The following is a 20,012-nucleotide window of genomic DNA, read 5'->3' as shown; positions in this document are numbered from 1 at the left end:
TTGCAGAAGCTCCCTTCCTCCCCTTAACTGTGTCACCTCCCCCCACCCCAAAAAAAGAAACCCAGAGAGAGAGAGAGAGAGAGAGCTAGCTACTTCAGGTACCCATCTAGGCCTGGACCCAGGAAGAAGAGAAGGGTTACAAATAGAGCCTCCATAAAACAAGGCAGCGCTATGGAGTTTACACATGTGGCTTTCTCAATCTCCCTTCTAGCTTAAGAATTCAGTAGCTCGCTAAGGCTAGAATGCAAAGAGAGAGAGAGAGAGAGAGATCCACGTATGTAGAGCAGTCTCTATCTCCCTTCTTATTAACAAAGACCAGGATTATGAAAGCTTCACATAGGTCTCTCCTATTCTTTAGAAGAGAAAGAGAGACTAGAAAGGAGACTGAGCATGCTACGGCAGCTTTGCTCATTACAGTGAGGATGTGCCTAGTGATCTGGAGTGCTACCCCACCACTTATGCTCATGAGTCACTCTATTAAAGCTTGAAAGAAAGTGACTCAAGGGTCCCCAATAACCTTCACCGCTCACGAGGGGAGATCTAAACTCAAATCTCCCACATTCAAACTGCTTTTCATACAGTGTTCCCATTATCAATGCTACTAGAGGGGGAATCTGAAAACCATGGATCAACTGCCAATCCATGTTTACTCTCAAAACCTCTGCTTCAGAGAGATGGGAATTTCTGAGAGGTGGATCTGGGCAAAACCCAGGAAAAGTCTTCCACCTTTCACTGAAGGACAACTCACCTGTGTGAGCCTTCTGAACTGTTTGAACACACCAGCCTTCCCCATCTTAATGCCCTCCAGACATGTGGGCCGTGCTGACTAGGAATTATGGATTTTTAGTTCCACACATTTAGAGGATACCAGGCTGGGAAAAGTTGTAGCACATGTTCCTTGAACCAGCCATTGTTCTAGTCTCACTTCATCACAGTTCACCGCACAAAGAAACCAAAAAGAGGAGACTTAATCTATAGGCCAACTATGTGTGGCTATTCAAAGACAAACTTCTTTATCTTCACCTGTCGACTATTATTTTCCAAATCTATAATGGTCTGTTCAAGCAGCACTTATACAATTAGTGCTACTGCACTCCACCAAATATCCTCCAGCGGAGGGATGTTTGCAAAGCATCAGATTGGGTATTTCCTGGATGAGACTTCATGCTCAAGAGACACATAGAACATTCACACAATAAACATCTCAGATACAGGAACAGCTGACCTTTAATATCCATGGATTTGATTTTTATACTGCTTTCTGAACAAATCCAAAATGTAAATTTTAAAACCTAAGAAATACTATAGGTGTATTTACTACACGTGATTTTTAAAATACATTTTGGATTTGTTTAGAAAGCAGTATAAAAATCAAATGGACATTTTAATTGTTCCATTTTTGTTTTTGTTATTAGCCTCCTTGAACTCCTAGAAGAAAAGGCAAGGAGTGGGAAACTTGTGCCCTCCAGATGTTTTGGTCTACAATTTCCATCAGCAATGTCAATTGTGAATGCTGATAGGAGCTGTAGGCCCAAACATCTGGAGAGCAACAAGTTGCCCACCCCTGGTATGAATGTTTTAAAATACGTACATGGTAGATTTGTACTTTTTGTGTCGCCTTGAAGTAGCAACTATTTGAAGTTACACTTTGTGTCAGCCTTTTTGAGATAAAGAAGAACGTGTCTCATTTTCAGATTTTTCTCATAATTTGGATTACTGATGCACCACATTTCCAGTATTTGTAAGCGAATCAGTGAGACCCAAATTTTATTATATGAAGTTCTATTATTAGACAAGAATTAAGGCTTTTACAAATTCAACAATGCTCCAAAGTAAGTTGGGACACTTGTCTTGAATTCTGTGCCATCTAAGCAGAAAAAACATTGTACAGTCTCATAGACTGAACTTGCTTATGAGTTAGTGTGTGTTTTCGTTCTTGATAAAAGTAAGGAGAGGGGATTCAACAGAGAGGTAAAGCCCACATTTTTCATTGCTCTTTTCCCAAACCCACAGCCTGGATTCTGACCACAAATACACGCCCTCCCCATCAAACTGACTAAAGATAGGAGAAATGAAGATCCTGCTGCAACCATACTGTCAACTCTGTTGGTTTCATCACTGCTGCACTGAGCATGTTCAAAACAGTGGAAGGGAAGTTCTTGCAAGCATTGGCTGTTTTTTGCACATGCTGAAAAACAGGAGAATCTAGGCAGCATGACATGGAAGTGCTGGCGGTGGGCACTATTGGAGGCAGCTGGCTACTGCCCAGTCTTAATTATTAAAAAATTAAATTGCAAGATACAGGAGGATTGGAGGGAGAGTATAAGACCTGTAGAAAGCCAGGGGCAGCACCCACTGTGGTCCCTTGTGGAAACTGTCACTGTGCACTGGTAACATATAAGTTCCAAATGCCCCCACTATTCAAACTGCTGTAAGCCAACCACCTTTCATCTGAATTCTCTGAAATTTGGATAGCTTGTACCTCTTACCTAAGAGATCTTCCCTACCAAATTTCAGAGCTATAGGATTTCAGACCACCCTAATTTTATAAGGAAAAGCACTTTGTGGCTTCAACACAGAATGAAGTAACACTTTAAACTTTATAGCTCTATAACAACATAAACTGTTTTCGGAATGCCTTGCAAATTTTAGGATTGCCATTAGTTCCAGCTGGAACTAAATGGAGACAAGATGATAGTAAACAGATACAAAACACTGAAACCATTTTTGGGGTTGGGAGAGGGAGGGAAAAAAGAAAGAAACACTGAAGGAAACCGAGTCAGGATAATACTAAGTCATCTTGAAAACTGATCAAAGTTCAGAACAAAGGACTTATCTGAAATTCCAAGGAAACAACAGAGAAGATAAGACAAACATATAGCAGAGTCGGTATATTTACACCATCTGGAAACAGAGTAAGCATTATATGAAGGCCAGGGACATTGCACGTAAATCCGGTATGCATCAAAACAACAGCATGATCCTTGAGGTCTGCAAACAGTCAACTGCTAAAACACATTCTAAGATAAACTATAACCTTTACAATACCTTTGTCACTTCCATAATAGTAGAAGACTGTTCGACTCAGAGCACACCAACGTTTCTGCCATTCAAAGCCAAGAAAGCTGTGGTCTGCCATTAACATAATATTAGATTAGTCTACCTATATAATTCAAAAACACTTAAATTAAGCAGTAGCATAAGCTATACATTATAGTTTTATTATATTTTGTATTAGACAACTTGAATCTATAGCAAAAGTGGGATATATGTTTTGAATAATTAATTAATACAACTTTATAACTGTTTCGCAATCTGCAGTACTGCAATGCAGTTACGGAGGTAAATATATGATTTACATGGGCATTTTCCTTTTCTTGGAAGGATTAAAAAGTAGTCAAAGTTGGGTATAATGCATCATGGGTAAACAACCTGGTGCTCTCCAGATAGTTTGGACTACAACTACCATAAGCCCAGAGAGCTTCAGCTATTGAGCAGTACAGAAATATAATAAAATAAATATGATTGGCCAAGCTGTCTTGGACTCACCCCATTCCACATGTTTCTGAAGCCTCTGTGTAACATTTTCAGGGGGCTGGAGACAAGGAAAGGGTGGGGAAGTCCTCTTCCACTAACCCAGTTGCACGGGCCTAAATCTAGATCCAACCTTTAAAAATACTATGTACTAAGGAACAAAGATCTAAAGCTGGAATCCATATTATTTTCTTAAAAGTCAAGATGGGTATTTTTAGGAAGCAGATTGCTATGCCTTTAGAAAGACATTTCAGCACCCAGTGAAGAGCACAGAAATTGTCCCAGGAATGGGTAAAAACCTCCCCATTGGCTAGAATACCCACAGCTACATTTATGGTAAGAAAGTAGCTGTGCAGACTGCACAAACTATGACGGTCACTGTAGTCATGCAGTTTGGAAGGAAGGGATCGGGAGGTGGGGAACAGAGTTCAGAATCCACTGGCAGATCTGAACTACAGTGATCAGAAACAGCACATCTAACCTCCTATACAAGAACTGTCTGTTGTGCCCCAAATCTTCATGCTGTTGACCAAGTTCTCATTTATGCTTAAATTTTAAGAGTTCTTTTCAGTCCTCTCAATTATGGCCAAGTTCTTCTGAATACTCCCGAAAAGCAGCAAGTCACAAGTCTTCACTTTAACCTTCTGAATATGTTTACCATGTTATCTGGGAGTTTTCCCCATGTACTACTAATGACAGCAAAAAATAAGTCATAATTTTGGTTATCCAGATTAAGTTACCTTTTCTGCGTTTTTCTAGGTATCCAGACTTTAAAACAAACTGAAGGTCTTGTGCTGAAACTGGAAGAAAATGATTCCCTGCAAAAGGAGAGAAAGAGAAATAAACACACGATTATTATTTTTAAAGCATTGGTGTATAATTATCTAATGGACAGAATTATTACTGTATGCTCTGCATATTGGGACCTACAAATGAATTACTTCTTGAGTACAAATTAATTACACTTGCCAAATACAAAATTGTTAATATATCTTATATATTAATTCTATATTGAGGTAAGCCCTCATTTCTTCTTTCTGGTGAGTTCATAAGCATGTAAAGAACATTTTGGATATTCACATGGTAGAATATGGAAAATTAATCTATTACAAAAGCCCATCTGCTTTTAGGATTAAACGTGTGTGACAACCTTTCCAGGATACTCTTTCTCATTCCCCCTCCCCTGTTCTTTCCCCCATCCCAGAATTCCATGGCCACTGAACATGCATAGCTCTCACTGGGATGAACTGGAATCCCACCACCACCACCACCACCAGATCTTTTTCGAGAACCAAGCACCACCAAAGTAAGACTAAGCACTGGTGCCCTCTCTTCCACAAGTCCAGTTCACAGTTGCTGAGCAGCCCAAGCTCAGTCTAAAAAAGTTTTAAGCGACAGTGGCAGAGAGATCATGTGGAAATCCTTTCATCAAGTATGTTCACTCAACATTATGTCTTTTTAAACAGGATAGAGAGAATGAAAAACCTATTTTATGAATACAGTTATGAAAATGTGATCAAGTTAAGTGCAACCCTGTGTTCTCTGGGGGAGCATCTCAAGGGTCATTGGATATACCGGATGCCCACCCTCAGAAAAAGGAGCCAACCTTGGATCCCCTGTATGGCCAGAAACCTCAGTGGCTTGTTCATCCTACAACAGAAGATGGGGGAAATGGGGTATGCTGGGGTGGGTGTTGGGGGCATGCCAGGAAAGACTGTAAATCCACAACCTTCTAGTCCCCATATACAGCCCCAATACAGTGGCAAATCTATGTTAGCCCTGGAACTGGCATAGCTTAACTATTCCTCATGGTTTTCAACAGGAGGAAATTCGTAAAAAAATAAAAACAGAACACAAAAAAAGAAAGCAAACATGCCGCTCCTCTGTCACTTCTGCTCTGCTGACATGAGCCCAGCAGGACTTTGGATTCCTTGGAAACATGCGACTTTGGCGCTCCTCTAACCCACAGATAGGATTGTACTATTAATCAATTAATTGGCTGAGATTTCTTTAATCACGAGAGCCTTAAATTTTAGTTCTTTGAAGGTTTGCTACATCACTAACACTAATTTACCTTAAAATTTAAGTTTACATAGATTATGAATTATTCTTGACATATTTACTCTTTGATTTGGGAGCAAAATCAACTTCCTTATGAACACAATCCAAAACCCCTACATCCGATGGATGAATGACCTGGTCACAAGGAGTACTTCCATTCCTCTGGCCGCAAGTACATTGCGGGCAAAGATCTACCTCCAGCAGTAGGCCACAGGAAAGAGTCAGAGATGGCCTTGAACATGTTGGATCCATGGCTCCTCATTAGATCAAGAAGATCAAGCCCTTCATTTACACCAGCCTGGAGCTAGCACAGGTATTTTCCCTCTTGCTGAAACTAACAGCATAAAAATTAAAAACAAATAAATAAAAGAACAGAATCACCAGTGACGAAAAAAAGATAAGTCCAACCCTGACCCTGGCTGACACGAACCACTTCACTCCCTCCTCAACCCGACTAAAGTTGCTCTGTATATCATAGATTGATGGACACCTGTCACTGGAGTCTTCAGTAGCTGAACTGAGACAGAATTCTGATACAACACATTTTCAATCCTTAGGCTTTACAATTTTAGACTGACTGGATCTTTGCTACACTTCAACAAATACAGCAAATAATTAAACAGTAATTAATTTTCTCCCTTTACTTCCCATGTGCTCTTTCTCCGACATCCCAGTCGTTAACAGAGGCATTGCACTGATTTCAAAGGATCAGATGGAGTGCAACTGCAAAGCAGGCAATTACCCAACTGTCAGCAAATTACAGTGATCACCAAGAGCTCTTGGCATCAAGGTTCGGGCTGGCATTGGGCAACATGAATCATCATTTCTCAGCATGACACCATAGGCAATCATGTCACTCACAGCGTCGTCTGCAGGCCTTCGGGTTATTGGAGAGAGAGAGAAAACTGCATCATTAACATGGAGAAGACTGTGGCATCTACAAAGTCCCTGCAAAGGACAGTCAGATTATCTGGTAAAGGAAGTGAGGACTGCACAATCTGTTCAAATGAATCTGCATTGGGGCTTTGTTATTTCCAGTGTCACAGCAGTGTTGTTGTAGTCGGCTGTCCACACATTCGGGATGGCACCCCAGAATACATTACCTTTCATTGCTCTCCGTAACACCACCACCCTAACAACAAAATGTACACTATTTGCTATGGTGGTATGTCCAGAATCCCGTGAACACATCCAGCTTCTCATATTATTTATTCAGTTATTTTTGTATTTGTATAGCTGCTTCATAATAGATGTTTTCTGGGCAGCTCATATGCAAACATGACATTAAAATACAGCATAAAACCAATTAAAATGTTCATAACTAAAAACACAATAAAAAATAAATATTTCAGACTGTGGGGCACAGGCTATAAAAAAACATATGGTATTTAAAAGGCCTGGGTGAATAAAAAGGTATTCATCTGGTGCCAAAAAGACCAAGGGTTAGAGTCAAAGATAGTTATACGTAAAGTAGCCCCATTGAAATCCATGAGACTTAAGTCTGAAAGGCAAATAAAAGAAGAGATTTTGCTCATTTTGCAAATTCTATAAAAAGGACAGAGAAAAGCCTAGAAACCTTTGGATGAAATCTCTTCAACAGCCTCTCTAAGGTGATGGGAAAGAAAGCCTATAAAAATAATCTCAGAACAGAGAAATGTGAAAAATCAGTAGATATTGTCAGCATGCCAAAAGAAGCAGGAAGTGAAACAGCTTACAAGGTCTGTAGTATGTTCAGAATATGCAGGCATAAAAAGCTGTGCATTTGCTCTGAGATACCAGTGAGCAAAAAAAGAAAAAGAAAAGAAGAATAATTTAGGACCAGTAGTGTTATTTTAAGACTTTAAAGTACACTCTGGAAACCAAAATACTTATTTAAGTTTGTTTGGGTACCCAAGATAAGGATTCAAAAGAACCTTTCAATAAGCCAGCCTTCACCAATCCAATGCCCCCTGGATGTGTTGGACTACGTCTTCCACCTCCACCCCCCTAGCCAACATGACTATGCTATTTTGGGATTATGGGGGTTGTAATCCAACACATCTAGAGGACACCAGTTGGGGAAGGCTGCAATGCGCCAACTATGTGAGTTATAATTAGTTGGCCTATATGGTTAACAGAACATGATTGGATGGTTTCCTTCTGCCTCTCTCCCACCCCCACCCCCCGCTCTTCACTTCCCGCCAACTCCATAGCATTTAGCCATTCCAGTTCCCTATGTAAACTGGGAGCGTCGACTTTAGGCAAGCCTTGTCAACAAGAGACTAACGTCATTCCTGGTGCATTGATTCCGCTGCAAAAGTCAGCTTCATTCAACAGATCGTCATAAAACTCCATTTACAGCTCAACTGCAAATAACTACCTAGAGATTACGACTGTATGCAAGATTAGTGCTTGTTCAACGGTATCATGGGTGCTCCAAGTCTATAAGAAATATAGACTTCCAATGCTCGATACAAAAAAATAAAATAAAGATTGTTATGTATTTCTGGAATGTTTAAAATCTTCCTCGCAGCTTGCAGTTATTGCTCAAAGCTAAGCAATAAAACTGGATAACTATTGAAGAATGGATGACAAATATCCCTCCCCAGTCAATACAGTCAGAAAAGCTCTATCTAGTATAAAAGCTACATTGAGAAGAAAAGATCCCACACAGATTGCACATGAAAGTACTGAAAACCAAGATTTTCTAACTTTGTTAGAACTTCAAAACAATGCTTCTGGAGTGTTTAGCATGGATGGCCAGGGTTTTGTTTTGTTATTTTAAATTCTCATCAGTTTAGGGATTTATATCTTGGCAAATTTGGCAAACTCAAGACATACTGTCTTCTTCACATGTTATGACAACCCACCAATTTTAAAAACTGTTCCATAGCAAATGGGAGCAGCTAACCAACCCATGGGCACAAGCCAAGAACTCTGGCTTGTCTCTCCACTAACAAGCCAGAGAAATAATCCAAGAACAAAATGTGGGTTGTTTTTGGGCTTGTCGGGGAAGACACAAACCAAAGTGCCTGGCTCTCATGTAATGCTAACCATACCACAGACGGAAGGTCTGTGGGTTATTCAGCCACTCCTGTTTGCAGAGGGAGTGTGCACCAGCAATCTGCCTCATTCACAATAACCCACAATTTTAAAAAGTGGATTGTCATGTCATGTGAATTGGGCTGATGTCAATGAAGGTCAGATCTGATCCTTGCATCCTGAATCTGGCTGGGCTTCATTTTCCAGTATGTCCCTTCAGGGCTCAGTACTCTCTCATTGACTTTTCCACATGCATCACTTGCTATTCTGTGTTGCCCTTTCTCCTTTATTTGCCCGGTGCTGCCCACACCCTCATTAGTAGGAAATAGTAAAACATGTAGTACAGTGTATTTCTCTAGTACAGGATTCCATGCCTTTTTAAAACAACAACAACAAACAGATATTGGTGGAACATGTGTCTTCCTTCAATTCCCTAAAAGCAAAAAACAAAATAAAAATGTACAGCCAAATTAATATCCAAGTTCTTTCTTTCTCTTACCTATCATGGGAGGTGCTGCTACTCCTTCATTATTTATTTATTTATTATTACATTTTTATACCGCCCAATAGCCGAAGCTCTCTGGGCGGTTCACAAAAATTAAAACCACAATAAAACAACCAACAGGTTAAAAGCACAATTACAAAATACAGTATAAAAAGCACAACCAGGATAAAACCACACAGCAAAATTGATATAAGATTAAAATACAGAGTTAAAACAGTAAGATTTAAATTTAGATTAAAATTAAGTGTTAAAATATTGAGAGAATAAAAAGGTCTTCAGCTGGCGACGAAAGCAGTACAGTGTAGGCACCAGGCGGACCTCTCTGGGGAGCTCATTCCACAACCGGGGTGCCACAGTATGAATGCTACATAGTAGCATTCATTGCTTTCGCAAGACTTGCACAATACATGGACTGTTTCTGATTCATATCTACCCCTTCAGGGGGCTTTCCTCAACCTGGTGCCCTCCAGAAGTTTGAGTGTTTCCTTATCTCCCATCATCCTTGACCACTGGCCAAAAAGGCTGGGAGTGATGGAAGTTGTAGTCCAAAATATCTGGAAGCCACCAGGTTGGGGAAGTACACCTCAAGGGTTCACTTTAATATATTAAATGAGGAGCTCTCAAGTTAGGATATATGGTAGAACATTCAGCTATTAGGGGAGAAATACTTAATATTAGCCGAAAATTTAAAATACATATTTAAAATCCAGGCTGAAATAGAATTAACTATTTAGGGGTATCCAGAAGCTTGGGCGTGTACAGTGACATTTTCCCGCCTCCACTAAAAAGCAAACGCCATAGGAAATTACAAACTGATTTTGAAACGCCTCTAAGATTCAGAAGTGGTTCACCACAGTGCTATTCAAGAAACAGGAGTCCAAAGGCTTTTGAACATGGCCGCCAACTGTGCAGTTCTTTGGATCACAGCCTCATCCTGCAATGCCAAATCAATCCAAGAATGATGGGGGAAGTGCAAGCCAGCTGTTGCAGACTGCTCTGCACAAAAAGATCTTTGACAACTGAGGTAATTCATTCTAGCCACTTCTCAAGTTTATTTGCATTAACGAGAAAGTGTGACTGTGTCTGGGGTTATGTAGAACCAACAGCAGATCATAAGTGTGACCGTCTTGTTCCACTAGCTTCAACTGGTTGATACATCTAGGCTACACCCCAAGTCTCATAACGGGTTACAGCAGCAGCCATACTACAGACACATATCTGTATGTATAAATATGTGTTTATGTATCTACACGTAAACAAGTGAAAAGACAGTCAGACATGCATATAGATATTCTGGAAGAGTATTTCATAAGCAGTTAAAAACTTCCTCAATTGAACATTAAGAGGGGTTTGGAAAATTGACGAAATCAAACATTTTTCTAGAGAAACACTATGTTTTCTTGTAGTGTAAAAGAAACATTTCTCTCCATCCTACTCCACTACACACAGAAAAGATGTGATAAAATTTTAACATGCTCATTTATTTGGATCAAACTAACTGTAGGGCTAGCTCACTGAGTTACTGAGTACTTTGAATGCAAGAAGAATACAAAAGGAGATTTCACGTTCCATTTCATTAGGTTAGCTTACCGATGGACTATGAGATCCCCCCATCCCCACCCCCCACCCCCAAACAATGTACCCAGTTGTCTGGTTTAACCATGGATGTTATGAAGCAAATTATTATTATTATTATTATTATTATTATTATTATTATTATTATTTACACACATACATACACACTATTAACAAAACCCTGTTTAAAAGCCATCACAAATGCTGAATGTTCATAAAGTGTATAGTGTTTGAAGGATGTAGGTTGATTACTCCTTTGGGGAACAGTTGGAACTCTTCAACAAAATACAGAACTATTCTCAAGACTTCTGATCTGGAACCAGATTTTTGGCTCAGGAAGCTACTGAAAGTAAACATATGTATGAAATATCTGGGCTCTAACAGCTCACCGCTGAGAACAAGGGATAATATTATCAGTTGCACTGGAAACATTTGCTTTATTGGGGGAGGGGCTACCAAAACTTCTCAAAAAAAGAAGAGCCCTTTGAATTTCAGCACCATCACACATGTAAGGAATTATCACATATGTCACTGAATGCTTTTGAATAACTAGTCTTTTCTGTTTTTTTCTGGGTTTTTTTAAATTCTTACATTGAGTGGAAACTATTTTTACTGATACTAACTTACTAATAAAAGAAACAAATTGTTCAGTTAACTATGAAAGGCCCTGGTTTCATAAATCAGAACAGCAAAAAGTGCAATTCACAATACAAAGGCAATTTACCTAGTCAGGTTGTAATAACTGTCCAGTCTGAGATGACTTTGCATCAGCCTATGACTCCTAATCACAATCTGAAAGGAATGGTGGAGGGCTCTTGTCTAATTTAGAAACAAAAAAGTACTCTCCTCCTTTAAACTCCAGGCAAGAAAGTTCGCCTCCATCAAATTTGAAGTAAAACTTAGGAGATATGAATTTTACCTCTTTCCACTTTGCAATTTCTGTAGAAGACTTTCAGATATGGATCTGGACAATTTGAACATGATCTCATGAACATGGTCTCTCCTGCCAGTGTATTGTGACTTTCAAAAGTTGAATAAAGGACTGTTCTGTAGCTGCTGCAGAATTCACGTTAATCTGACTGTTAAATCTTACGAGAGTAGTTTCCCCCCACTTTATTAAAGCATTCGAATATTTGTAAACAAATATATTTATTTACCCTCCTATTTAAAAGAAATGCTTGATGCATATATTTTTTAAAGTACATGATAGCATTTTGTCTGGACTACAAGCCCATATGCTGACTTTGGCCCAATTTTTTTATAGCTACTATAAAATTAAAAGGGGAATTTTAATGAAACAGCTGACAATCTTAAGTCAAGGCAGGCTAGTGGTTGATACAAATAATAAATCTGTCACCTCCTATAATGCCTACAACAAATCCATTAATATGAACCATGTTTGCTTCGCACAGCACACTATACACAGCACGAGCGAGGTCGTCTTCATCTTGAGAAGCAAATCAGTAATCAATATTTGTAGAAGCAAGCTAATCCTTTGTAAAATCACTGGTTTAGTGATTGAGGAGTTTGCTCCATCTACATAGTTAATCCCTCTTCATCTGTTTGAGCCCTCTATTTATTTCAGCCACTTACAATGGGAGCTATGTCAGATTAATACATCTCCACATGCTAAACATGCCTTGACAACCGACAAAGCACACTACTGTCAAGATAATCTCTACAAACACAGGGATTTTTCTTAGCAAGCCAGAAGGCAACATTCAAAAATCAAATGTTTACAAATCGTCCTAATGTAATGTGACATGGGCAGCTTACCGCTGCTCCTCACATCAATACAGTAACACCTTAGCATTAAATCCCCTTCTAGCCCCTGCAGATAGGCAAGTTTCAAATCCCTCCAGTCTTATGAAGTCATAAGAAGTTTAAAAAAATACATAGGAAATGGTTGGCTTATGGCATGTAAAAAAAGAAAACACCCTGAAGGGCTATTTTAAAAAATACACACTCTCACACACCCAAACTTAAACTAAAATCCTACGAATTTGCCATTAACAGAATTGATGCAGGTGATATTTGACCTATTTTATCCCCTAAAGTGTGCTTAACTTTTTAGCATTATGAACAAAACCTCTATTTTTGTATTCTAATAAGTGTGACGTTTATTTTGAGACAATGTCACTCATTCCAGGTTAAAGATTCCCCCTATGCAAACTGTATAGCACAATAAAGCAATACTGAGAACAGAGATGAGGCAGTAGAGACTGGACACCTGGAAAGGAAGCTCTCACAAAATGATGGAATTCCACCATCATCCCAGCTGCAGAAAAGTAAAAATTTACTGGAAATAAAATAATTCAGGGACCAACACTCCTACTAGTTTAAAAGAGAAGAGTCCTCCAAAGCATAAGGCACCCAGATTCAACTTCTGTGTGGCATAAGCAGTAAATGCTACCCATTCTATGGTCTCCCATTTTTGTGTTTGCTTACAAATTAGTGTACATGCCCCTACACTTTCCCTTGGTTTTTCAGCCCCAATCATCTTCCTCTGCAGGCGTGGGGACATAAATGTTAATGACATTCATTTGGAGTTTCATTTGGGTAAAAGAGAATGACACGCATTAGTAGTAGTGAAACTGTGTGGGTATGGGGCAAAAGACTGATAAATGAAGGACGAAGAGAAAGACACACAAGACTAGGGAAGAAAGGGATTTGGAATGGATGTATCATCATCAAGTGACAAGTCAGCTACAGAGAGAAGAAACAGAATATTACAGTCTCCCCCAACCTGGTGCCTTCTAGATGCTTTAGGCCACAAATCCCCATCATCCCCAGCCAACATAGCCAATGTTGGCTGGGGTCAATGGGAGTTACAATTCAATACACCTGGAGAGCACCAGATTGGAGAAGACTTATCTCTTATCCCTTCTATCAAATGGAAGGTTCACTGATCCCTGAATTTCCTTAGAAAAGGAAATTTACTTTTCCAAAAGAAATTAGAATTTGCTGAAATACATGAACTGCTGAACCAAAAGAAGGAAGAGTGCAAGATTAAATTTCATTACAGTTCTATAAAAATGGTTTTGTATTTTGCAGGCTTCTTGCTAGCCTTATTTTAAAGGGTTTATTTTCTCCCAATTTATTGCCACTTTTCTGCGCTCATCACGTCGATATTACATACCAAATTTCAGAAAGTTGGGAGAGACAGCCTTCATTTTAGAGCATATGGATTTTATAATGGCTCTATGGCGCTTGACCTGTTCAGAAGATGGGACATAAGGGACTCAAAATAATTCACTGTTCCAAGTACTTCTACAGTATAAAGTTACATTAAAATGCATTTTTGGAATGTGAGAAAAGAAACAATTAAACTTAGAAAAGTATGCAGCTATGCCTCACTGCTAACATAGTAAAATAAAATAACTAAGCAGAGTGATGAATAAGAATGCTGCAATCCTGAGGCAAATTGAAAGCGTGGGGTGGGGAGGGGGAGAGAACACCTGAAGTACCTCAGGGTTCCTGTTGTTCTACAAGCGTCTGTCTCTCTTTCTGTGTCCAGTGCATCTCACCACATACTGTATACAAGTGTCCTCTTCTTCAATAAAACTGGCTATTATAAGGAAACCTAAAGCAGACTTGTAGCCAGCAAATCATATATATTTATATTATAGGTTCCCTCTGTTATACTGCTTCCCATAGGCATACAAGCAAACAAAAAGGATTAAGAGGCATATTTTCTAAACCAAAAGGCACGCAAAGCTATAAAGGACTGGCAAAGCCAATTCTGGGACTCAAAGGGCTCCAAGGTACCCATAGAATGTGTGCTTCCTCTGCATTTAAAAAGATACTAATATATAAGGGTATATCAGACTTGCTGATGACTTATGGGTTTAAATATAGCTCTACCAGACAGATGTTTGTGCTTAAGGCCAGGCTGTAAGAAGGAAGAAGGGGAAACAGCTGGAATCAGCAGCAAGCAGCAGCAAGCAGAGTGACAAAATAGAATGCTGAAATCCTGAGGCAAACCGCAAGCAAGAGAAAACACCACCTGATGTCCTGTTATTGTGTTGCCTGGTATTCTATATATTTCTCTCTTTCTCACCCCCATCTAACACACAAACAGCCACACCTGCGTTCTCCCCTTCTAATAAAACTGGCCACTAAGAATGCTGAAGACACCACAGGTAATTGATATATTTCCCTTTCTGTCTTGCTGTTTCCATATGAATGCAAGCCTATGAAAAGGTCTTGGTCCACACAGAATCCACCACCCAAGACAGAAGTCCAAATACTTCATGAAACTCAAACATTCTGAACACACTCTTATCACTTCCTTAGGTCAGCATTAAGTTAAATATGCAAAATTAATATTGGTTGCAGTATATAGTGATTTCAGAACTTGAAATTGTTAATGGGGACTGGCCAATGTCATCATATTATGCCAGAACTTTCCCATCTGCTTTGGCTGCCAGTCCATTTCCGAGCCCAATTCAAACTGCTGATAATATCATTCAAAGCCCTAAATAGCTTGGGGCCAGGTTACCTGAAGGATCACTTCCTCCCATATACCAGGACCCTAAGATCGTCTTCAGTTTTCCTTCTCTGGGAGTCCCCACCAAATGTAGTGAGGTGGATGGCTTCTAAGAAGAGGGCCTTTTCTGTTGTGGCACCCCAGTTGTGGAATGGGATCCCCAGAGAGGCTTGCATGGCACCTAGGTTGTGGTCTTTTCAGAACTAAGTGAAGCCATTCTTATCCTAGACATTTTAGTCTTTCAGTTTCTGTTTTAAATCTGTTACTGTGTTTTAAAACTCTTTGTACTGATGCTAGCTTCTATTTTGTTTTTGGTTTTATTCTGTAGATTTAAACTTCTAAACTTTTATACTATATTTTGTTATGTTGTATGATTCTGATTATTGTGAAATTCCCAGAGAGCTTTGGCTATTGGGGGCTATCAAAATGTAATAAATAAATACAATCAGAGTGGAACAGAAGGGAACAAGAAAGATGAAATAAGTATGAGAAGATCCAGAGGTGCAGCAAGGGCTGAATCATGGGGCATAGATCCGGGGGGCTGCAGTCCAGGAGGCCCCCAAATGACTTCCAGCCAGCAGCAAACTGTCGGGCTAGCAGCAAGAAATCACTGCACCAACTGGTCAAAGCTGAAACCATGCCTGTGCCATATGTAAAGTATTTCCTCAGGTGTGTGTGAGTGGAAGTGAACTGAACCAATCAGATGCTGCTTTTGGGATGCATGGCCAATGGGGGAACAGTAAGGAGCAGGCCTCTTACACAAATAAGAATACTGCTATTGTTTCAAAAATCCTAAGTTATTAAGTGGGCTTTTCTGGATTTTATTGTATCTATATTTGATATTATCCTCCTGTCCAATGCACCTGAAACTTTCTCAGTCCTCTTTGCAAGGAGTTTATGGGGAGGGAAAGAAAAGAACGAGTAGATTACCCATTTATTTATTTATTTATAGATATTTGGATAACGCCTTTCAGGGCTAAAACAGGCCTCTCAACATAAAATTGTCATAGAACTGGTTAAAAGTCAAATACAACATTCACGACCTAAAAGTCAAATACAACATTCACGACCTAAAATCAATTTGTTCCAAAACCAGCAGTAAAAGAGTGGTAAAGGTTAAAGTTACAACTTAAGAAGACAGGAAGCATCATTATTAATTAAAAGTGGATGTAAACAACCAGGTCTTTAGAGCCTCTTTAAAGCCAGCCGAGCGAAGGAGCCAAATGCGCTTCCTACGGGAGGGAGTTCCACACTAATGGGAAATCTATGTAAGCAAGGTCAAACAACAACTTACACACATACAAAAGGAGCCAGTATCACTGTAGTCAAGATAGCATTCATGTTCACTTCTGAGTTTTGCCCCAGCATCAAACATAAACAAAATTGGAGGTGCGGGGAGGATGTGGCAGGAATGGTTTAAAGCAGTGGTTCCCAATTAGCTAAGTACTGCGGACCCCTTGTTTTTCAAATGCCAAGCCATGGACCCCCTACTTTTGAAAATTTTGTTATCTCTGTGGTAGTTACCTATGCAAAGTGTTTTTTTGGAGAAAATAAGGGGTAGCCCCTAATAAGCAAAGGATTTTAGGTATACTAAAAAGTAGGCCATAAAATTTGTGATATTTGTGATATTACCACGCAAAAATGACAATGATTTAGTTGGGAATGTAAAGATGAATTTAATTTTACTAACGTCTAGTTTACAATTGAACAAATTATGACATGTCTAGTAGCTACTAAAACTAAATGTGATGGGAGAAATCATGCCTCTTTTTGACCCGAACAATCCCTTCCACATCCAGTTCAATATTTCCTACTTTTAATCTCAAATCTGGATCAACATCGAGCCGATTTCTATGCTTGTTCTTCATATAACAAAATGTCGAAAATGTTTGTTCACAAAGATATGTGGAACAAAAGGGAACTAGATGTTTCAAAGTTTTTTCACCTAACTTCTTATAATCAGGAAAAACCTTCACCCAGAATTGGTCCAGTCTATAGTCTTTGAAAAATGATTTCAATGAACCATCACAAGTCACATCAATAAGTGCATCTTGCTCTTCTGCAGATAGAGTTGTTCGTTGTACATCACCACATTCAAAAGGATTCCTTATCCATGAGTTTTCAGGATTAGGTGCAGGGAAGTAATTTCTGAAGCTAGTCGCTAAATCATGCAGGTGCTTTCACGCATGACTTTTCTTTTTTCTAAAGCTTTTAAAAACTGATTTTGATCTGACTTTTTACTGTTAGTTTTACTCTACCCTGTGCCTGTTTGGTGCATTCTCTTCCCCTTCTTAGGGTTTTATTATGATTTTATTAGAATGTAAGCCTATGCGGCAGGGTTTTGCTATTTTACTGTTTTACTCTGTACAGCACCATGTACATTGATGGTGCTAAATAAATAAATAAATAAATAAATAATAATAATAATAATCATGACATCACCATCGAAACAAACAGAGCATGGGAGATGGCATATTTTCTTTTATTAAAATGTGGACCTTGAAGAGCTAATAGGTGAATGATGCCACGTACCCCCTGGGTGGGGAGTCCACGGACCACCAATTGGGAATCACTGGTTTAAAGGTTTTGCCTTGACAGTTGCTGTATTAGGAAATAAAGTTGCAATGGTTACACACATAGGTCTGGCCCATGTGCATCTGAGAAATTCTCCAGTCATTGGCATTCATTTGTGAGGCAGGGAAATTCACTACTTGATTTATTATCAAATGACCATCATGAGTGATGGTATTCAAAGGGATGTCAATCTGTTTGTGTGTCCTGCCACCAAAAAAGGCTAGGTTGGATAGGGTCTTCTGCGTGGGAGCACAACAACTGTGGAACTCTCTCTTCCAAGGGAAGTTAGACTGGCCCCTTCTTTGTTCAGTTTTAGCTGGGCTGTTAAAAACCTTTTGTTTCACATGGTGCAAGTATTTTAAATTCTGTTTAAAGTTTTTGAAATGTTTTAAGTTTTAATTGTAAGTCATCTGTTCAGGCCAACAGGCAACTCATTTATACATAAATAAAAATAAATAAATCCCCATGACAAACAATGTGGTGCTTGTGAAACTTAATGGATAGTCTTTTGGGGGTGACACCTGGCCTAATGAAAAGGTACAAGATTGCCATTCAGTACTAACTGTTAATGGGAAGCTTCAAAGCCTCTGCTCTTTCTTAAACTGGACTTGGACTGAATAGCCAGAGCACTGTCCTCTCACCTTCAAAGAGAGGTCTGTCCTAAGGCATGAAGCATACATGGCTACACTGAAGGCAATATAAGAGACCACAAGCCTCACATTTTGCATTGCTTACAATGAAATACCCTTCTATGTCAAGCCTATTTCTGGGAACATGATCTGCAATACCCAAGTACAGCCCACTTCGTGGGGTTCTCTTTGTAGAACAGGGGTGCAGAACTTCAGGCCCAGGGGCCAAATCCAGCCCTCCTGGGTTTCCCAGATGGCCCCACTGCCTTCCCCCAACTCCCCACTCATTTTGGTGATTTTCCAGCTTTTGTGCAGTTCCTTCCCATGCTAAATGGTTGAAATGTCTGTCCTAAGGCTTCGTTACTAGCAGAAACAGATTTAAGCTGAAGTATGTTGATATTGTTGGAATTTTGGCCCTCCCCCTTTTGCCTTCAGCCAAGCCTATCCCCGGGATGCATCACCCAACAGCTTCTCCAAAATGGAATTCTGCCTTCAAGATGAAAGAGATCCCAGACCCTGTTGGAGAGACTGAACGAATTTACAGGGGTCCAGAGAAAAGTGCTAGGGAGTTACCTCCTTTGGGAGGCTGCAGAGGGAAATTGGTGAAAATTGTCTCCCCCTATTTTGATTCGCAGAAGCCTCTGTTCTATTTCATTCACAGAAGGGCTGTGTTGGATCCAACCTATTATACATGGAACAGATCATGTTCCAATTGATTACTCAAAGCTGTTTTTACATATATGTTGTCTTTGTGTGTACTGTCTGTGTGTCACACCCTGTTGGCACGACTGGGGCAGGAGGAGGCTTTTGTAGGTGGGGAGGAGGAAGGACGCACAACATGCCTTGGGCATGTGGACAACATCCAGTGTGGATGGGGCAAGCCTATGCTCCCCGGCCTCTTTTGCTTTCCATCACCCACCCTCCTGCCCTATAACTAGTATGAAATTAGCCAGCTGGTCCCTTTGAAGAGGGAACCAAGTAGGAATTTTACCTGCCACAGATAGGCTCTGGTGTACAGGTTTTTGTATACTCCATACTGGTATTTAATCTAGTTGAGGGTCGGTAAATAGGCTGTTTGGAATGGGCAGGGTTGTGCCGGAATCTTAGGACATCAGAAGAGGTTTTGTCGGCACTCATCGGCATTTTGTGGTGATTGGCAAGTTCTGAGCCCTGATCCTCGATGGGCTGTGTGACTCACGATTCAGGACATATGTCTTTGGGGACCTCTCTGTCTCACCTACTCAGTGTTGTGTAGCTCCGAGAGGGGTGACATGGGGTGGTTCCAAGCATGCAAGTGTAGCTCAAAAAAGGAGATGGATTTTACCTGACTCTTGGCTTGGCCGAGTGACTCACCCATTAATGCAGGCTAGTTGCCTGGAGAAAGGATTAATTAGATTTCCGCACTCTCACATGCAGATGCAGGGAGGGATGAATTACCCAATTAAATAAAGAGGCGCTAGTTATCCTAAGCTCTGGTGTCTGTGTTATTTCTGAGCTTCCTTCTCTGTCCACAAATGGCTTTTAAACTTTGTATACTGTATTTTAATGTTTTTTAATCTTTGTAAACCGCTTAGAGAGATTCAGAATAGAATTATCATAAACCATCATCATCGAATTGTATGTT

At 39.8% G+C, this 20,012-nt stretch overlaps 1 protein-coding gene across 1 annotated transcript in view; it reads right to left on the bottom strand.

The window, feature by feature from the left end:
• Window positions 1-20,012, bottom strand: part of SKAP2 (src kinase associated phosphoprotein 2) — a 128,835-nt gene that overhangs the window by 51,568 nt on the left and 57,255 nt on the right. Inside the window, exons 5-6 of the mRNA XM_063128905.1 lie at window positions 4,275-4,352; window positions 3,049-3,132 (exon numbers count right to left, since the gene is read on the bottom strand). Coding sequence (XP_062984975.1) covers window positions 3,049-3,132; window positions 4,275-4,352 — 162 coding nt within the window. The remainder of the gene's footprint in view (window positions 1-3,048; window positions 3,133-4,274; window positions 4,353-20,012) is intronic.

This window comes from Elgaria multicarinata, chromosome 1 (assembly GCF_023053635.1).
Source record: "Elgaria multicarinata webbii isolate HBS135686 ecotype San Diego chromosome 1, rElgMul1.1.pri, whole genome shotgun sequence".
In the NCBI taxonomy this organism is placed as follows: Eukaryota; Metazoa; Chordata; class Lepidosauria; order Squamata; family Anguidae; genus Elgaria; species Elgaria multicarinata.
This window is presented reverse-complemented; position numbering and strand designations above follow the sequence as displayed.